This window comes from Aethalodelphis obliquidens, unplaced genomic scaffold, assembly GCF_003676395.1.
Source record: "Aethalodelphis obliquidens isolate GAN/ISIS:26980383/991018 unplaced genomic scaffold, ASM367639v1 scaffold74, whole genome shotgun sequence".
Lineage (NCBI taxonomy): Eukaryota > Metazoa > Chordata > Mammalia > Artiodactyla > Delphinidae > Aethalodelphis > Aethalodelphis obliquidens.
Window position 1 is genome coordinate 7,807,226 of NW_020838018.1, and position 17,189 is coordinate 7,824,414.

The 17,189-nt window shown below is 56.0% G+C and overlaps 1 protein-coding gene across 3 annotated transcripts; it reads left to right on the forward strand.

Annotated features, from left to right (window-relative positions):
* The first annotated feature begins 3,203 nt into the window (after nt 1-3,203).
* On the forward strand, nt 3,204-16,273 carry FHIP2B (FHF complex subunit HOOK interacting protein 2B). 3 transcript variants are annotated; one of them, XM_027092044.1, is made up of 17 exons: nt 3,204-3,338; nt 7,816-7,894; nt 10,062-10,234; nt 10,896-11,000; nt 11,286-11,408; nt 11,626-11,853; nt 11,960-12,156; nt 12,469-12,577; nt 12,809-12,885; nt 13,213-13,435; nt 14,021-14,166; nt 14,256-14,384; nt 14,551-14,641; nt 14,844-14,987; nt 15,327-15,467; nt 15,680-15,780; nt 15,910-16,273. In XM_027092044.1, the coding sequence occupies exons 1-17, from the start codon at nt 3,294-3,296 to the stop codon at nt 16,151-16,153; spliced, it is 2,355 nt and encodes a 784-aa protein (XP_026947845.1). In that variant the 5' UTR covers nt 3,204-3,293; the 3' UTR covers nt 16,154-16,273. The 3 variants fall into 3 exon arrangements, with proteins under 3 accessions (XP_026947845.1, XP_026947846.1, XP_026947847.1); XM_027092045.1 differs by having other exon boundaries at nt 3,205-3,338; nt 16,015-16,273; XM_027092046.1 differs by having other exon boundaries at nt 3,205-3,338; nt 13,246-13,435; nt 16,015-16,273.
* Nucleotides 16,274-17,189: the final 916 nt, after the last annotated feature.

The window sequence follows — 17,189 nt, forward strand, 5'->3', positions numbered from 1 at the left end:
ACTGTAGGAGTTCTGCTACATGCACAACATTGATCGTCTTAACAAACTTGCGAGGTCAACGGCACAGGTTGTTTTCATCCTTCTCGAGAATGAGAAAACTGTGGAAGAGAGACATTTCACAAGCCTGAAGCTACAAGCAACTAATGATTGCAGACTGGAAACACACATCCCAGTTTCTTCACTGCTAACCTGGGTCATTCCCAGTATAGACACAGTTGCCTCTGCAGGGGCAGCAAAAAGAGGAATGGTACCCACACACACGTACCCAGGATTAGGTGTTCAGCAAAAGTTTGGAAGGCTTATCCCGTTCTGGCATGAGGGAAACGGGTGACGAGGCCAGGACCCCCCTGTCCACGGAGCTCCCAAGCTCTTGAGCACCAAGGGGTGTGAGGAGTGTTTGATCACAGTGCACTGGGAAATGTCTGTGGTGCGAGCAGACTGGACTCGAAGTCCTAAAGGATCTGAAGTTCCTGAGAATTTAGAGCGGCGCAAAGTGGAGGTCTGTCCTAAAATAAAACCTTGGTGATTATTTAGTCCATTGGTTTCCAAACCTTTTTAGTAGTCAAATCTTTTTAAAAATTAGATCTTACTATGAGCAATTAGAATACATTTATAAATTTATTTATGTATTTTTTTGGCCATGCCACGCGGCATGCGGGATCTTAGTTCCCTGACCAGGGATAGAACCTGTGGCCCTTGCAGTGGAGGCACGGATTCCTAACCACTGGACCGCCGGGGAATTCCCTGTAAGTTGAAATGTTAATTATTAATGAAATCAATCAATGAGAACAAGGAAGCTATTTGATGGATATAACAACTTTAAGTCAAGCGTTGTATATGACAGCCGCCCTTTCACCAAGCACAGGATCTAATTTATTCTTGTATTTGGTTGCACAGTAGGAGAGAATTCTGATTCACACAGATAAGTAGTTACAAAGTTGCGGTGGTTTAAAAATGCATGCAAATGTGAACGGTCACATTCCTCACGTTGTTGAGCGGCAGCAGCTAAGCCCCATCTCTTTGAATCTGGGCTTAGTGCCTTGCTCTTTCAAACTGTTTATTCTGCAACAGCCTTCTACCTTCATTTACGCTGACAGGAGGGAAGGGTTTATTCAAACATCTTCTTCCCAATGAGCTAACCTGGCAGCAGAATTTAAATACATCGGTGGGCTCTATCATATATACAAGTATGTCCACTGACTTTTATTAGAGCTTTTGAAATAAAATTTTAAAAGTTAAACCAAATAAAAGGTTATAAATTTCTTATACACTTCCCCTATATTCTACAGTTCCTTGAAATATCTTGAAGGAAAACAAGTAGATTTAATCCATCCAGCCTGCTTCCTTTACCTATGAGGAAGAAGACCCAGAGAAGAACAGTGTTGGACTGACTCCAGATTGCTTTTTTTTTATTAAAAAAATTTTTCTGGCCACGCCATGCAGCATGCGGGATCTTAGTTCCCCGACCAGGGATCGAACCACTGGACCGCAAGGGAAGTCCCCTAGATTGCTTCTTGATACACAAAATAGGCTTGTTTCTTCCCTTTGTTCTTATACTTTTTGGCCTAAAAGCCTCCTCTCATTTCCCGTAGGCTCCTCACCCGGGACCAATTGTAGACGAGCTGTTTGAAACATCTATTTTCCCTAAGCAGCTGCCAGTGAACTGAGATCCAAATACTAGCTCAGCCGAACCCTGGCCTCCCCGTGACTCGGTCTGGACTGCAGGCTCCACTCCACAGCACATGGCCAACTCTGGGCAGGCGTTGCCTCCTGGGCCTTAGTCCTACTGGTGAAAGGGGCCCCAAAGGCAGAGCCAGTGCAGTGAAACCCTAGTACCCCACAGCTCCAGGTCCTCAGATCTGTGACAGGGGCTACCCACCTTCCCTCGTAGGACCCCTGGTGCCTCACCCTCTCATCAGATGGTGTCAGGGCTCAGCAGGAACACATTTTGAACAGATGTCAGCCCTATCCTCAGGAAGAATCTCTTTCCATTCCTGGGGTGTAGAGGTGGGAGATGGGAGCAGGGAGATGGGGAATGGGCTTTGAACTGGCAGAGCTGGCTGCTAGAAAGCCCCCTCCCTAAGGTCCCAGCTTTTGACATTCCTGGGAACCCTGCTCTGGCTGAGGGTTCTGCCTGTTTAACTCTTGGGTGTAACTTTCCCAGTGTGTCCCCGACACCGGAGACCCACCTTCTGTTTCTCTCCTTGGTGCATCTAGAAGGGCAAAACGAGGCCAGTGTGACTTCCTCTGCAGGACCTCTGGACCAGCACTGTATCCACTTAAATTAACAAGCAACCGGTGAAATAATTTTTATAATATATTTGGTTAACTCGATTTATCTAATAGATTACGTTTCAACTTGTAATCAACATAAAACATCATTAGTGACTATTTTACATTCTTTCCTTTGTCTGACATGTCTTCAGCACATGTTAATTAGGACTAGCCCGTTTCAGCTCCATAGCCACGAGTGGCCAGTGGCTACTGTGCTGGACAGGGGTGGGGGAAAGAAGTCACGCCGGCCCCGTTTTGCCCTTCTAGACGTATCAAGGAAAGAAACAGGTGTGTCTCCTGTGTGTGTGTGTGTGTGTGTGTGTGTGTGTGTGTGTTTGCTGGGGGGGGACACACTGGGAAACTTATGGCCAAGAATTACACAGGCAGAACTCTCAACCAGAGCAGGGTTTCCCGGAATGTCAAAAGCTGGGACCTTAGGGAGGGGGCTTTCTAGCAGCCAGCTCTGCCGGTACAAAGCCCATTCCCCATCTCCCCGCTCCACGCCCCCATTCCCCCAGGAATGGAAAGAAATTCTTCCTGAGCACATGGCAGTCAGCTGTTCAAAATGTATTTCTGCTGATCCTCGACGTCACATGATGGGAGGCTAAGGCATTATGGGGTCCCACGAGGAAAGTCTAGAGACTTCCAGAACCCACAAACCTTCTCATCCCTCATGGGAAAAACCTGTCTGGTTCCACTCGCCCTTCTCTAAGGGTAGTTCGCTCGCTGCCTCCTGGTTCACCAAGAGGCCCCGGCGGACTTGACCCTGCCCCTCCGCTGCCCCGGCTGCCGGCGCCCCCGACCCCGGCACCCTTCCTTGCTGCCCGGCCCGGCCACGTCGGCTGCCGGCCTCTTCTCCTACCCCAAGCTAGGCCGGGCGGGGGCGGTGGGGCGGGGCGGCCGGGGCCCCGCCTCCCTCGCCGCGCCTCCGGGTCGCCGCCTGCGCCCGGGAGCTTCGCCGCCTCCGCCGCCGCCGCCGCCGCCACCGCCGCCCGGGAACCGGGAGCCGGGCCGCCGTCATGCTGAGCCGGCTCGGGGCGCTGCTGCAGGAGGCCATGGGGGCGGTGAGGCCGGGGACGCTGGGGCGCGTGGGGCCTGCGCCGGAAGGGCGGGCGCGGGGCCGGGGGAGGAGCCGGCCGGCACGCGGGCGGGCGGAGGGCGCGGGCCGCCCCCAGGAAGGGACCCCCCCACCCGCGCCGTGGTGCCCCTTCCCGGGCCTCCTCACTCCCCCGGCGCGCCCCTCCCGCGGAGCGCTCCCCGCTTCCAGTGGCTTCTTTCCGAATCGCGCGTGTTCCCAGCTCCTCTCCAGGTCGCTCCGGCCCCTAACCCTTCTCCCCGGATTGCTTCCTGTTTATTTCTCCTGCTCCCCGAGTCTCTTCCAATTCCCAAACTCCTCTGTGCCGAGTGATCCCTAGTCACCCAATAGTTTCTTCCCAAAATTCCCCCCAAGGCCCCTCCCCCAGCTTGGGTGCCTTCCTCCTCCCCCACGCTCCTCCCTCCCTGGTCACCCGGCCTTAAAAAATAGCTGCCCCTTACCCTGGTTCCGAGCCCTCGGCCGCTTCCAAGACCACACTCAGGCGCACTCTGCCCTCTCACCTTGGACTTGGGAAGTGCAGGCTCCGGACTGGCCAAGTCCCCAGGAAGGGTACAGATACAGTCGGGGGGCGGGGGGGGGGGGGGGAAGGGGGTCGCCTGGCCCAGGAAACAGCCGTCTGCAGGGTACAAGCGCGGTTTCCAGAATACTGTCTCAACACCAGGCCAGCCCGAGCCCCACTGACCTTGAGTCAGGAGAGGCCAGCTGCGGTGCGGCCTGGGGCGGCCAGCGGGAACGAGGAGTGTGTGTTTCTGCCATTTTCTGTTGGGGTTGAAGGCTGGTGAGAGGCGCCCACGGCGGCTGTTCTCTTCATTGAGCGAGATAAAAGTGCCGTTTAGATAGGGTAGGCGGGATGCCCTCCAGTTAAAGCAACCCTGCCAAGATTCTGCCTGTAAAGTTAACAGTTCTTTTGTCTCACAGTATAAACCCTCCCCCTAATTGATCAGTTGAGTGTATCACATGTTCTCAGGAGAAACACCCTTGGGTTGCATCCCCTTCCTCCCCAACACGCACACCAAATCAGAGCTTGTTAATGAGTGAGAACAGTCTCAGCCTTAAGCAGACTTGTGAAGAAAGTGAAAAGCTTCAGCTCTTCCTCCTCTCCCACCCGCCCCAGCCCTGCCCTAGCCGGTGTTCAGGAGCCTCCGGCCATCCCGCCTCAGGAGGGGGTTCCAAAATGATCTCTCCTCCCTTCCTCCCCATCCCCAATCAAAATAACTGTCATTTTAGAAAGTAATCTGACACTCCTTCATACCTCTCTGGAAAAGCTCCGTACACAAGGTGGGTGGACTGGATAGACAGGACCCTAGCCCTGAGAAGTGAATTTCTAATGCTTCCTATGTGGAAATTTCAGTGTCAGTGGCTGCAGGAGTATTGCTGGTCAAGGGGGATATTTTTAGGCAGGTGATCTTAGGCCCCTCAGTATACAACATATAGATGACGCCCTGGAAATTTGGCTGGCCCCGTGCGACCATCAGGAGAGATGGGGACCCCTCTCCCTCCCACCCCCAAGCTTGAGCATAGGTCTTCCCAGGGCTGGGTCACCGGGTTAAAACCCCCAGCAAGTTGCTTGACTCCTAGTTAAGGAGGAAGAGTGCTCCTTCCTGCCCTCTTCTGACAAAATAGAATAGCAATCTTTAGTGTTATTTGTAAATATAATATTATCTTAAAAAATTAATCATTTGGTGCAGTTTCCTTGGGCTGGAGTTACAGTAGCTAATAACAGATTCAGGTAAAGATTACCCCCCTGCTTTCTTAGCTCTAACGGTCTGTTTTGGCTAATCTTTGTTCTCCTGTTTCTCCTTTTCTTGCTGGATTTTTTTTTTAATTTATTTTTGGCTGCGTTGGGTCTTTGTTGTTGCGTGCGGTTTTTCTCTAGTTGTGGCGAGCGGGGGCTACTCTTCATTGGTGGTGCACATGCCTCTCATTGTGGTGGCTTGTTGCGGAGGACCAGCTCTAGGCGCGTGGGCTTCAGTAGTTGTGGCACACAGGTTTCAGTAGTTGTGGCTCACAGGCTCTAGAGCACAGGCTCAGTAGTTGTGGCACACGGCCTTAGTTGCTCCGCAGCATGTGGGATCTTCCTGGGCCAGGGCTCTTACCTGTGTCCCCTGCATTGGCAGGTGGATTCTTAACCACTGTGCCACCAGGGAAGCCCTGGATTGTTGTTTTTCGAGTTAAGTCCAGCTTAAGGCTTTAGGAGACTATAAATGAATTTTAAGGCTAGATGAGACCCCATCACAGGCTTATGCGATGACTGTAGCGTGGTCAGAGGGCTTTCCCAGAGACAAGGAACTATGGAAGGGGCTGAAGGAGTTTGCTGAGATATTTAGTAAATATCAATGAGTAATCACTCTGTGCAGAGCCCTTTAGGGGCAGGCAGAAACAGAACCCTGGCCCCCAGGGAGCTCACAGTCTCCCGGAGAGATGACTGCTCACTCAACAATAATAGCATCACGTAGAATGTGATAAGATGCTGTCGCTCCATATGGATGGTGTGTTTGGAACGACTGTGCGAGGTGCCACTCCTGTAAGAGTCGTGGTCCCCACAGCGAACTTTGAGAGAAGACAAGACTGCCTGGGCCGCCAAGGCCGGGGGAATACTTCAAGGCCTCTGATTCAGTGTGATTGCTTCCTCCTCTTGTCATAATGGTCTGCTAAGCATTCATCCTGCGTCTGTCTCCTACACACCCGCAAGATGACTCTTCCTCACACAGTTCCGATGTCACTGACCTGCACCCGGCGGCCTGCAAAACAATAAAAAATTTAAAAAATTAAAAATAAAATCAGACTTCTTGGTTTGGCCAATAAATTCAAGGCCCCACACACTCATCAATCCATCCTTGGCCCCGACATGCTTTGCAAAGTTCCTTCTGCAGGAAATGTCTCTCCTGTTTCTCTAATTGTTGAAATCAGACCCAGCTCTTCAGGTTTTAGTTCCCGCACGACCTCAGTAAAGCCTCTTTGTTCCACTTGTTGGAAGTGACCCCTCTTCGCCCGAAGGTCATTCTCCACCTCTCCTGTGTTCTCACACTACTTCAGTAGTTGAGTTATTCAGCGTGTTTTATATTCTCTTCTCCTCCACGGCATGTTTCTGGAGGACTGGCTCTTAGACAGCCTCGTATGGCTTGTAACATCAGGCGTGGTGTCTTGTACGTGGTAGGCACTCAACAGATACCTACTGAGTGAGTTATGGAAGGAGGAGACACCCCGTCCTGTGGTGCAGTAAAGCGTGAATTTAGAGATGCAACTGGGGACCACAGAGATGGCTTTGTGGAGGTGGTGCCCCTGAGCTGGACCTCACTGGGGACTGCTAGGACCTAGACAGGTATAGGGGAATACGGGGCCTCCTGGACAGAGGCGTGGCCGGAGCAAAGACTAAGAGGTAGGGATATAGGTAGGGACTATGCGTTTTTCTCCAGCAAAAATTTACCCTGCAAGAAAAGAGAAGAAATGTGCTTTTTTGGAGAAGTTTTTAGGGGAACTGGTTGTTACCAGTTCCAGGTTAGTTCCAGCTGGGGCATGGAAATGGAGAGAGCACTTTGGGAAAGCGGGGAGGTTCAGGGGGTGCTCACAGCAGATCAGAATTGCCCCTGGGGTGATCGAAGGAGTCAGAGGAGATGTGGACAGGAGCAGAGCGGAGAGGAGCTAGGGGTGCACGGCCTGTAGCCGTGGACAAAAGATGCAGCACATTATAAGTAAGGTACTTTCTTAATATTTCACTAACGTTATCCATCTGGCTGAACTGAGCTGTCGTGGCCTTCAACCCGGATTTTCAGACTCTCAGACCAAGAGGGACCTGAAAGCTTTGTCTTTGCCACATTTTCCATCTGTATCATTTTGATTTTGTTTTGGTGGTGCTCTCCTGTTTCCCTCTATGTACCTCTGTTGTAGCATAACCACGATATATAGAAATGATCTGTTTCTGTGTCTGTTTCCCCTACCATCAGTCTTAGCTGCTCTGGGACAGGGGATATAGAATCATGACATGTGCTCGTGTCACAGCATTTCCAGGAGGGGGAGGAGGTCTGAGGAAAGGAACCAGGAGATGGTTGCCAGATACGGAGACAATGTGCAAATGTCCTGGAGAAAATGTTTAACTGTTCAATTTGAGAACCCACGATCACGGTGCCTCCTCCAGGGCCTAGCACACATCCGACACTTAGCAGATGGTGGAACGTCCTTTCTTTTTTTTTTTTTGCGGTACGCGGGCCTCTCACTGTTGTGGCCTCTCCTGTTGCGGAGCACAGGCTCCGGACGCGCAGGCTCAGCAGCCGTGGCTCACGGGCCCAGCAACTCCGCGGCACGTGGGATCTTCCCGGACCGGGGCACGAACCTGTGTCCCCTGCATCAGCAGGCGGACTCTCAATCACTGCACCACCAGGGAAGCCCTGGAATGTCCTTCCTGATGAGTGCGGCGACCACTTAGGTTGTGTCTGCTCTCTCCACAGCGGGAGCCCAGCATTGACCTGCTGGAGGCCTTCGTGGAACACTGGAAGGGCATCACGAACTACTACATTGAAAGCACAGGTGGGGCCTGGTCTCCTTCCGTGCAGGGATCCCTGGAGGGAGCAGGGAGGAAGGTGTGGGTGGAGTCACCCTGCAGCTCAGAGATGCAGGTGTCCTGAGGAAGGTGACATCTGCTGCTCACGAGTTCAGAGTGGGGGCTGCCCCACCCTGACCTTCTGGGAGGGGACCTGTGTGAGGTAGGAGTGGGGACAGGGAGGCTGAGGTCTCACTGGCCTGACTCTGCAGCCCAGAGGTTGAATGCCACTTGCCCCCAGCTTCCAGTTGGGCAGAATGTCCAGGCCTTCAGTCTCCAAGTGCCTGGGCCCTGTGCCTAGGGCTTACTGATTAAAGAAAAGAAATGGAATAAATTCCTCTTTTCCGTGAGCCAACTTACAGGGCATTTCTCTTGTAGAGACCTGGCAAGGCATGTAGCACACCTGGTCCTTCTCCCCAAGCCGACACTCTAAAAAGCCAAAGCCTTGGGTCATCTGGGCCCATCAGGATCACTCACCGAGGGGGCAGCGTCTCATTGGCTGCTTTGTAGTCAGTATGCTGGGATTGGTGGAGATGCACTGGTTGCCAGGTAACCTTTCCTGCATCCCTAGCCTTCCACCGCCTGGAGTTCAGAGTGGGGTTTGATTCCAGCCTGCACCTTTCCTAAAGGCTTTTTTTCCAGCCTGAGCCAACCCAAGAAATTAAAAGTGGCCTTTGGACACTCTGAGGGACCCTCTGAGCGTTCTGTTAGACCAGGTTCCTCAGTCTTGGCACTGGTGACACCTGGACTGGATCATTCTTTGTTGTAGGGGGCTGGGGGGGGTACAGTGTATGTTTAGCAGCAACTCTGACCTCTACCCACTAAATGCCAGTAGCACCCCTTCCTTCCCCATTGTGATAACCATAAATAGCTCTCCAAACATTGCCAGATATCCCGGTGAGCAGGGGCAGGATCACCCCCAGTTAAGAACGATTGCTTTAGACTGAAGATCCCTTTTGTTTTTTTAAGCTGAGATATAATGGACACATTAGGTTGGCCAAAAAGTTCGTTCGGGTTTTCCGTCAGATGCTACCAAAACCCAAACGAACTTTTTGGCCAAGCCAATATAATTGCTGTAATCAATTGAATATACTGATTCAGTAGATGGAGATACGGAGAAATGATCCCCACAGTAAGTCTAGTTAACATCTGTCACCACACATAGCTACATTTTTTTTTCTTATGATGAGAACTTTTAAGATCTTCTCTGTTAGCAACTTTTAAACATACAGTAAAGTATTCTTAACTGTAGTCACCATACTGTACATTACATCCCCAGGACTTATTTTACATCTGGAAGTTTGCAGCTTTTAGACTGAAGATCTCTTGACAGGGAGCCCCAAGCTACCAGAGACTAGGAAAAGATCTAGAACTGCCTTGGGTCCACCTGGGGCTTCACCTGGGCCCAATCCGTTAATTTCCAGACTGGTCCCTGGACCGGAGATGCAGGGGCGGGCGAGGTGAGCTGCCCTGCTTAAAAGCCAATGCTTTCAAGAAAAGCTAGGGGGTGCTCCAAGGCCAGTCCCAAAGTACCAAAACTTTCTTTATAAAAATACTCTACCCTCTGAGACTGACTAAGAAAACCCCACTAATCAGCTTCTCCATTAGGACCTGGGCACTGTGCAGTGAGTTTGAGTCTGAACCCATGGTCATGCAATGGATTTTTTTTTTTTTTTTTTTTTTTTTGCTTTATAAAAAAAATAGAGTATTGCCTTCCTTGAGTATAAAAGAGACATAAACAGGCCCCAGGAGGTTATCTGTTTGGAAGCTGATCGAAGCTGGCTTCTAAATAGTATAACAGAGACCCCTGAGCCCACAGCTTTCCACTCAGGCCCAGAGCAGGCCTGAAGCCCTAGCAGGTGTGCTTCTGTAGGCCCCAGGGTTCAGAGAAAAAATGCTGCTGCTTTGCTCTCATAAAGTGCTGGGGCCTGCACACATGCTCCGTCAGAGGGCTGTATCCCGGGCTTCATCTAGGAGGTCTTTTGTCTTTTTAACTAGAGAGGCATCAACTGTAAACTTCCCTTTTCTCTGGTCTCTGGCCTGCTCCAAGTTGGCCTCCACCTCCCTCCACCCCCTAGGCCCTGTGGGCTTGACCCCATCCAGCCAGAGTGCCTCTCTTCACCCCATTCACCTTGTTTGCTGAATCTTGATTAGATGAAAACACCCCGGCCAAGAAAACAGATATTCCCTGGCGGCTGAAGCAGATGCTGGACATCTTGGTGTACGAGGAGAAGCAGCAGGCGGCGGCTGGTGAGGCGGGGCCGTGTCTGGAGTACCTACTGCAGCACAAGATCCTGGAGACCCTGTGCACGCTGGGCAAGGCCGAGGTGGGCAGGACCCCGGGTGCCTCTGGAGCTTTCCACCTGAGCCGGTGTCCGGCAGGTCTACCTGTGCTCCTCCCGGTGCCCACACTGGGGGCGGGGCACTGAGGCTGTCTCAGAACACCCCGAGGCTTCGGGCCCTTGCTTATTTGCTTTGGTGGCGTGTTCTCGCTGTCGTCAGGGTTAAGGACATGTTTCCTTTCGTTCAGTCCGCGTTTGTTCATCAAAGATGCACTGAGGACCAGCCGTGTGCCAGTCTGTGTCCTGGGCACTGGGGACCCGGCAGTGATTGAAACAGGCGAAAACTCTAGTGGGGAGAGGCAGAATAATCAAAGGAGCCCACGTATAGTATGTTCAGTAAGGACAAGGTTATGGACGAAAATAAAGCAGGAAGGGGGCGGGACTTCCCTGGCGGTCCAGTGGTTAAGACTCCGCGCTCCTGATGCAGGGGGCACGGTTGGATCCGTGGTCGCAACTAAGATCCCGCATGTGCGGCCAAAAAGGAAAAAAGCAGGAAGCGGGCTTGGCAGCGTAGAGGAGGCCAGTTTCCAAGCGTGAGGGAGGGAGGCTGGCGGAGAAGACCCCTCCGCACAGTGAGGGGAGGAGCGGTCTGGGCCGGGGCGTGGCCTCGCCGCCTGACTGACAGGCACTCTCCCCCGACCCGCAGTACCCGCCAGGCATGCGGCAGCAGGTGCTCCAGTTCTTCAGCAAGGTTCTGGCCCAGGTGCAGCATCCTCTCCTGCATTACCTCAGCGTCCACAGGCCTGTGCAGGTGAGGGGCCCAGAAGCTAAGGGGCGTCTGGGGGTGAGGCCTATGCTTTCAAGAAAAGCTAGGGGGTGCTCCTAGGCCAGTCCCAAAGCACCGGACCTTTCTCGACAAAAACACCGTCTGAGACTCTAAGAAAGACCCCAAATCCAGCTTCTCCATCAGGACCCGTGCCGCAGGTTTGAGTCTGAACCCACAGTCGTGCACGGGGGTTTTTTTTCTGCCGCCCCATTCTTCCTTCTCTTCCCTGCCACCCCATTCCCCTCTGTCTCTGTCCTGCTCCGTTTCCAGAAACTTCTCCGACTTGGTGGGACAGTTCCTGGATCCCTCACAGAAAAGGAGGAGGTGCAGTTCACCACTGTCCTCTGCTCCAAGATCCAGCAGGATCCAGCCCTGCTCACCTATATTCTAGAAGTGAGTGCCTCTGGGGAACAGGAGCGGGAGGGCCCAGACCCCAGGGCAATCCCCCGTGGCCCTTCTGAAGAAGCAGGAGGATGGAGCAGGAACCGGGGAGGCACTCAGGCAGCTTCCCCTCCAGCTCCACGCTGAAGCCGCCCACCCCGTATTCCCAAGGGGCCATCGTGGGGCGTGGTCTGCACCACAGCCTGGCCTCACGCAGCCTCCCTTGCAGGGTAGAAAGACCGTCGGTAGGAAGGAGGCATCCAGAGAAGCCACCGCCCTGCCGAGAGAGGCAGCCGGCGTCAAGAACGAGGAGCAGCCCCACAGCAAAGCTCCTGACAGGGGTGCCCGGGGGGCCCGGGCCTTGAGCACCCAGCTGCCTGCTGAGACCGAGGAGCCAGATGGAGGCACTGGGGAGAGCACCCTCATCACCTCGCTGATTGGCTTGTGCAAGAGCAAGGTGCCGGCTGCCCAGACGCAGGGAGCAGGGATGGGGAGGGCGAGTTGCTGGGAGGGCACTTGGGGGATCCGCCGCACGTCACTGAAGTCGTACCCTTATCCCCTAGAGAGGTCGGGTGGCCCTGAAGGCCCAGGAGAACCTGCTGCTCCTGGTAAGCGTGGCTTCCCAGGCAGCTGCCACCTACCTGGTGCAGAGCAGCCCTTGTTGCGCTGCCATCGTCGAGCACCTCTGCCAGCTGTACCAGTCCCTGCCCAGCTTCCTGGACCCCGCAGACATTGCCACTTCAGAGGGCATCAGCTGGAGGTAGGCGCTCGGCCAGGGAAGGCTGGGCTGCATCTTCAGCGGCTAGAAGCCCTGCCCGTCATGTTCCCGGTAGCGGCTCTTCTTGTTTTCCAGGGGGCATGGGGACCCCTGCTGGCCACCGTCTTCCTGAGGTCACAGCCCATGCCCAAGGGCCTTCTCGCCTTCCAGGAAAGCATCACTTTGGCTTCTGCCCTCAGAGCCCCCAGTAGAACTGACCCCCCGCAACAGAGGTTCTAGGGCAGGGGGCAAAAGGGCCCAGCTTCCTGGACATAGCTGAAGCAGGCCTCACAAACCTCCCTCGCTCTCCCTCAGGTTACCCAGTGCCCCGTCTGATGAGGCTTCCTTCCCCGGCAAGGAGACCTTGGCTGCCTTTTTGGGCTGGTTTGATTACTGCGACCACCTCATCACAGAAGCCCACACGGTGAGCGGGGTGGGCGATGGCAGGGCTCTCCTTGGGTATCCCCCGCTTCATGGTGCTCTGTTTGTGTCTCTACCTCAAGGCCCCAGGGGGTCTCTTGGGAGCTGGGTGGGGCCCGGGGTCAGCAGAGACCCTCTACCTGTTGTTAGGCTCTGTGCAAGGACACAGCTGTTTCTCAGTGGAAAATTGCCGATCGGAGGTAAAGTGTGTTTGAGAGTGTTCTTTGGCGCCCAGGTGGTGTCGGAGGCCTTGGCAAAGTCTGTGGCTGAGAAGTTATTTGTGGACATTCTGCAGCCCCAGCTCCTGCATGTGTAAGTTCTGTGCAGTTCCCTTGGGCGTAGCCATAGTCTGGGCGAACCACCCACCCCACCAAGCCCCTTCCTGCGCCTGAGACCAGGGACCTCCTTGTCCAGAGTCATGGGAGTCTGTGGGCTCCGTCAGTTGATGTTTGCCTGTTCCCCTGACACACTCGTGGCTCAGAGCTACGTGGGCTAACAAAGGCCTCCCACCCTTGGACTCTAGGACCTCAGGAGGGGGTGGGGTGTGAGCAGAGAAATACCAGCCAAAAATGCAAGGGAACCAGGAAAGTGCGCTGCCCCCTACACCCCTTCCCTCCCTGCCCCTACTCTGGTCTCAAGGGCCCCGCCTGGCTCAGCGCGCCCTGCCTGTAGGTCTGAACAGAGCATCCTGACCTCCACCGCCCTGCTCACCGCCATGCTGCGCCAGCTCCGCTCCCCTGCGCTGCTGCGGGAGGCCGTGGCCTTCCTCCTGGGCACGGACCAGCAGCCTGCAGCCCCCGAGGACAGCCCTCACACCCTGGGCGGCCACCTCGTCAGGCACTGCGACCACCTCTCTGATGAGGTGAGGCGGGCCGGGCGGGCCCTCCTCTCTAACCGCTCCCTGGCCCCCAACCCCTGCCCAAGGGACTTCCTGAAGCTTCTTCCCGTTTGCATTAGCTTTCCAGGTGGTTCTACCTTTGAGGCCATTGAAATCCAACTCCCCACCCCCACCCCCGCCCCCGCCCCCAGCCAAAAAAAGGCAGTGACCCAGCGATTGGTAGCCAAGCTGCTTTTGTCACGCAGTTAATTTTCTGCGATCACATACTTGTGATGCCACGTTTTAGTTTGCAAAATGCTTTTATATTCATTTGGCTTGTTTGAGGCTGACAGCTCCGGGCCGTTTGTTAGACGTGGAAACTGAGGCTCCGGGGAGCCAGTGGGCTTGCCTGATACCACGCCTCAAATTAGTAATGGGACAGGGACCAGCCAGACTTCCGGTTCCTGGGCCAACACCCATCTGCTCCCCTTAAAACCTGCCACCTGAGCCCCCGGCTGGAGGAGGTGACCCCCTCCTAGGGGGACTCCTCTTAGCTGGGTGAGCACTTCCCAGGCACCCCTAGAGGCCGGGGTGGGGAAGGGGTGTCCTGCTGACCGCTTCTTGTCCCAGATCAGCATCGCCACGCTGCGGCTGTTCGAGGAGCTGCTCCAGAAGCCCCACGAGCAGATCATCCACAGCCTGATCCTGTGCCACCTCGAGGGCCGCCCTTACGTGGCCCGGGGCTCGCCCGAGCCCGAGAGCTACGAGGACACCCTGTAAGTGAAACCCAGTGCCTCGGGGAGGCCTCAGCACCCCACACCAGTTCCTGCGTTCACTGGTGCCTCGCTTGTCTGCCCTGGCACAGAGATCTGGAGGAAGACCCCTACTTCACGGATGGCTTCCTTGACTCTGGCTTTCAACCCTCCATGAAGCCTCCCCCTGCCCCCGTCACCAACCCCGATGGCAAAACAGCGGTGACCGAGATTGTCAACAGGTAGGAGCAGGTCAGGAAGTCTGAGCCACCTGAGTTTTGTTCCGTCTTTGGCCACAGCCCTGCTGGGGTGCAGCCGGGAGAGTGTTCCCTCGGGGCTGGAGGTGGAGCGGGGAGAGCAGGGCGGCCCAGGCGGGGACACCTCCACACCTAGGGTCCTGTCTCTTAGTTTCCTCTGCCTCGTTCCTGAGGAAGCCAAGACCTCGGCTTTCCTGGAGGAGACCGGATATGACACGTACGTCCACGATGCTTACGGACTGGTGAGTGTCAAGGCCTCTGCCGGCGCCCAGTTCTCACCGCTCAGAGTGTGGGGTTAATACACTCTGCCTCTGCGATCTCCCGCCCGAGGTGCTCCCAGCTCTGGCCAAGTGCCCGAGCCCCACCTGCCTGCGTGGCTCCCTCTGTCTGTTGGTGCCTCCTGGCCGCTGGGTCCACTCTTTTAACTCTCCCCTCCTGTTTCAGTTCCAGGAGTGCAGCTCCCGAGTGGCGCCCTGGGGCTGGCCACCAGCTCCCCCACCCCTGGACCCCCATGAGCCCGAACGGCCTTTCTTCGAGGGTCACTTCCTCCGAATGCTGTTCGACCGCATATCCCGGATTCTAGAACAGGTGCCCGACAGGGCTGGGCCCCTGCCACAGGGCGAGGGCCTCTGGAGTCCTTCAGGAGAGCAGGGCCCAGCCGTGGGGGTCCAGTCATCTTCTCTGCTCTGGCTCCACGACCCCCCTCAAGCCCCACCTTTCCCCAGGCGGGAAGCCCCGTCTCGCCTCTGCTCCACATGCCCTGACGTGCCCTGGTCCTCAGCCCCAGGGAACCCATGACACACACATCACATGCATCTCCAGCCCCCGCGCGCGTTCACACTGGCCAGGCGCCTTGCTGGGGGGTGGGGGGCGCAGAAGTGCTCACTGCCTGTGCCAACCCTTGCTTGTCCACCGTGCTCTCCACAGCCGTACAGCCTGAACCTGCAAGTGACCTCCGTCTTGTCCCGGCTCGCTCTCTTCCCCCACCCCCTTATCCACGAGTACCTCCTGGATCCCTACATCAACCTGGCCCCTGGCTGCCGGAGCCTGTTCTCTGTGCTCGTCAGGGTAAGGATGCCCAGGCCAGAGGGAGCATGCCAATGCTGAGGACAGGAAGGGAGGGGGACAGGACAGGGGTGCTGGGGGCTGCAGGAGTGGGCACCCTTGCCAGCTCCAGGGGAAAGCACTGGTACCACCCCCCTCCCATGGTGCGACAGAGCAAGGGACCCTGCGGCAGTGTCGCTGGTCTCCTCCTCAGTCCCCTCTTGTTCCCACTCTAGGTGATCGGGGACTTGATGCAGAGAATTCAGAGGGTGCCCCAGTTCCCAGGCAAACTGCTTCTGGTGCGCAGGCAGCTGATGGGCCAGGTCCCCGGGGAGCAGTAAGTAAGAGAGGGAAGCGGGTGCCCAAGGAAGAGCCCTGGGGTGGGAAATCTAGGGCTTCTGGGTGGGGGAGGCGCCAGGCCGGGGACAGAGGAGGGCCCGTTGCTGAGGCCTGTGGTTCCTCACAGACAGAGGTGGCTGCCGCTGGGTGATCCCTCACAGACACTGGGATACCACGCTGGCATGCTCCCCACACCTCCCAGCCGTGACCCCCGCCATGCTGTCTCCTTCAGGCTGGACCACCAGACCCTCCTCCAGGGCGTGGTAGTCCTTGAGGAATTCTGCAAAGAGCTGGCTGCCATCGCTTTCGTCAAGTTCCCCCCACATGGTCCTCACCTGCGCCTCTCTGAACCCCCGGAAGGGCACGTCTGAACCAGGAACACGACACCTCTGCCCAAGAGCTGCCTCCCGCCTGGCACTGCCGCCACCACTGTCCTCCCGGGGTGGGGGCTTGGCTCCGTCTCCTTCACATCCCGGGGACCTCCGCCTGGGTGGAGGTCTGGGCTTCCACTCTCCGGTTAACTCAAGACGACCTTGGCCTGTTGGCTCCAGCAGACTGGGTTTCAAGGAGTGGGTCTCCGAGGTATCAGAAGCCAAGTAGCAAAAGAGGTGGCTTTCTGGGCAGCATGGTGTCCTCGGGGCCTTCTCTGGGGAGCTGGGTGACGGCCAGGTGAGCCCCCAGACCCAGAGCTTCACATGTCCTGTGCCTGTCACCTGTCTCTGTGGGCCATCTGTGGCGAAGGCCAAGACCTGAGACTCATTCCAGGGGCATGAGGGGGAGTGAGCTGATAGCTCTGAGGCTGGTCAGGACCACAGGCCAGAGAGATGCGGGCACGACCCTGTCTCTGCCACACCAAGTACCGTAGATGCTGCCGAGACTCGACGTTTCCTCTCCTGCCTTCTTGGCTTAACCCCTGGGGGAGCGGCCGTGGACAGCAGGGGAAGCCCCTCTTCCCCCTCAGCCCTCCTGGAGACTGTTGCACGATTGCCAACAGCCTCATGGCAAATGCCCAAAGCATGCTCCGCACCCAGCTGGGGGCAGCCGCTTATGAGAAGCTTGATGCAGCTGCAGCCAGGGTGGGAGAGGGCCTGGGGAGCCCGGGGGGCTGGATGCCAGGCTCCAGCTCCAGCTGGTTTCTCTCTGGCGCCTTCTGAACTTGTCTCGGCAGGTCCACGACACCTGGGCAGAGGGGCTCAGAGACCGGGGGAGGCCAGGCCTTGCCCTTAGCATCCTGCCAGGGTTCTCCATGGAATTCAATCCCAGCGGTGCTGGAAGCTCTGGGTCCGGGTGAGGCCAAGATGCCCACCGGATCGTGGGCCCCACCCCAAGGCCTGGCCGGGGAGTGGGGCTGGGGCACAGGCAGCCAGCCGGTCATGGTGTGGTTCTCCCTGCATGACCTCCACGGCT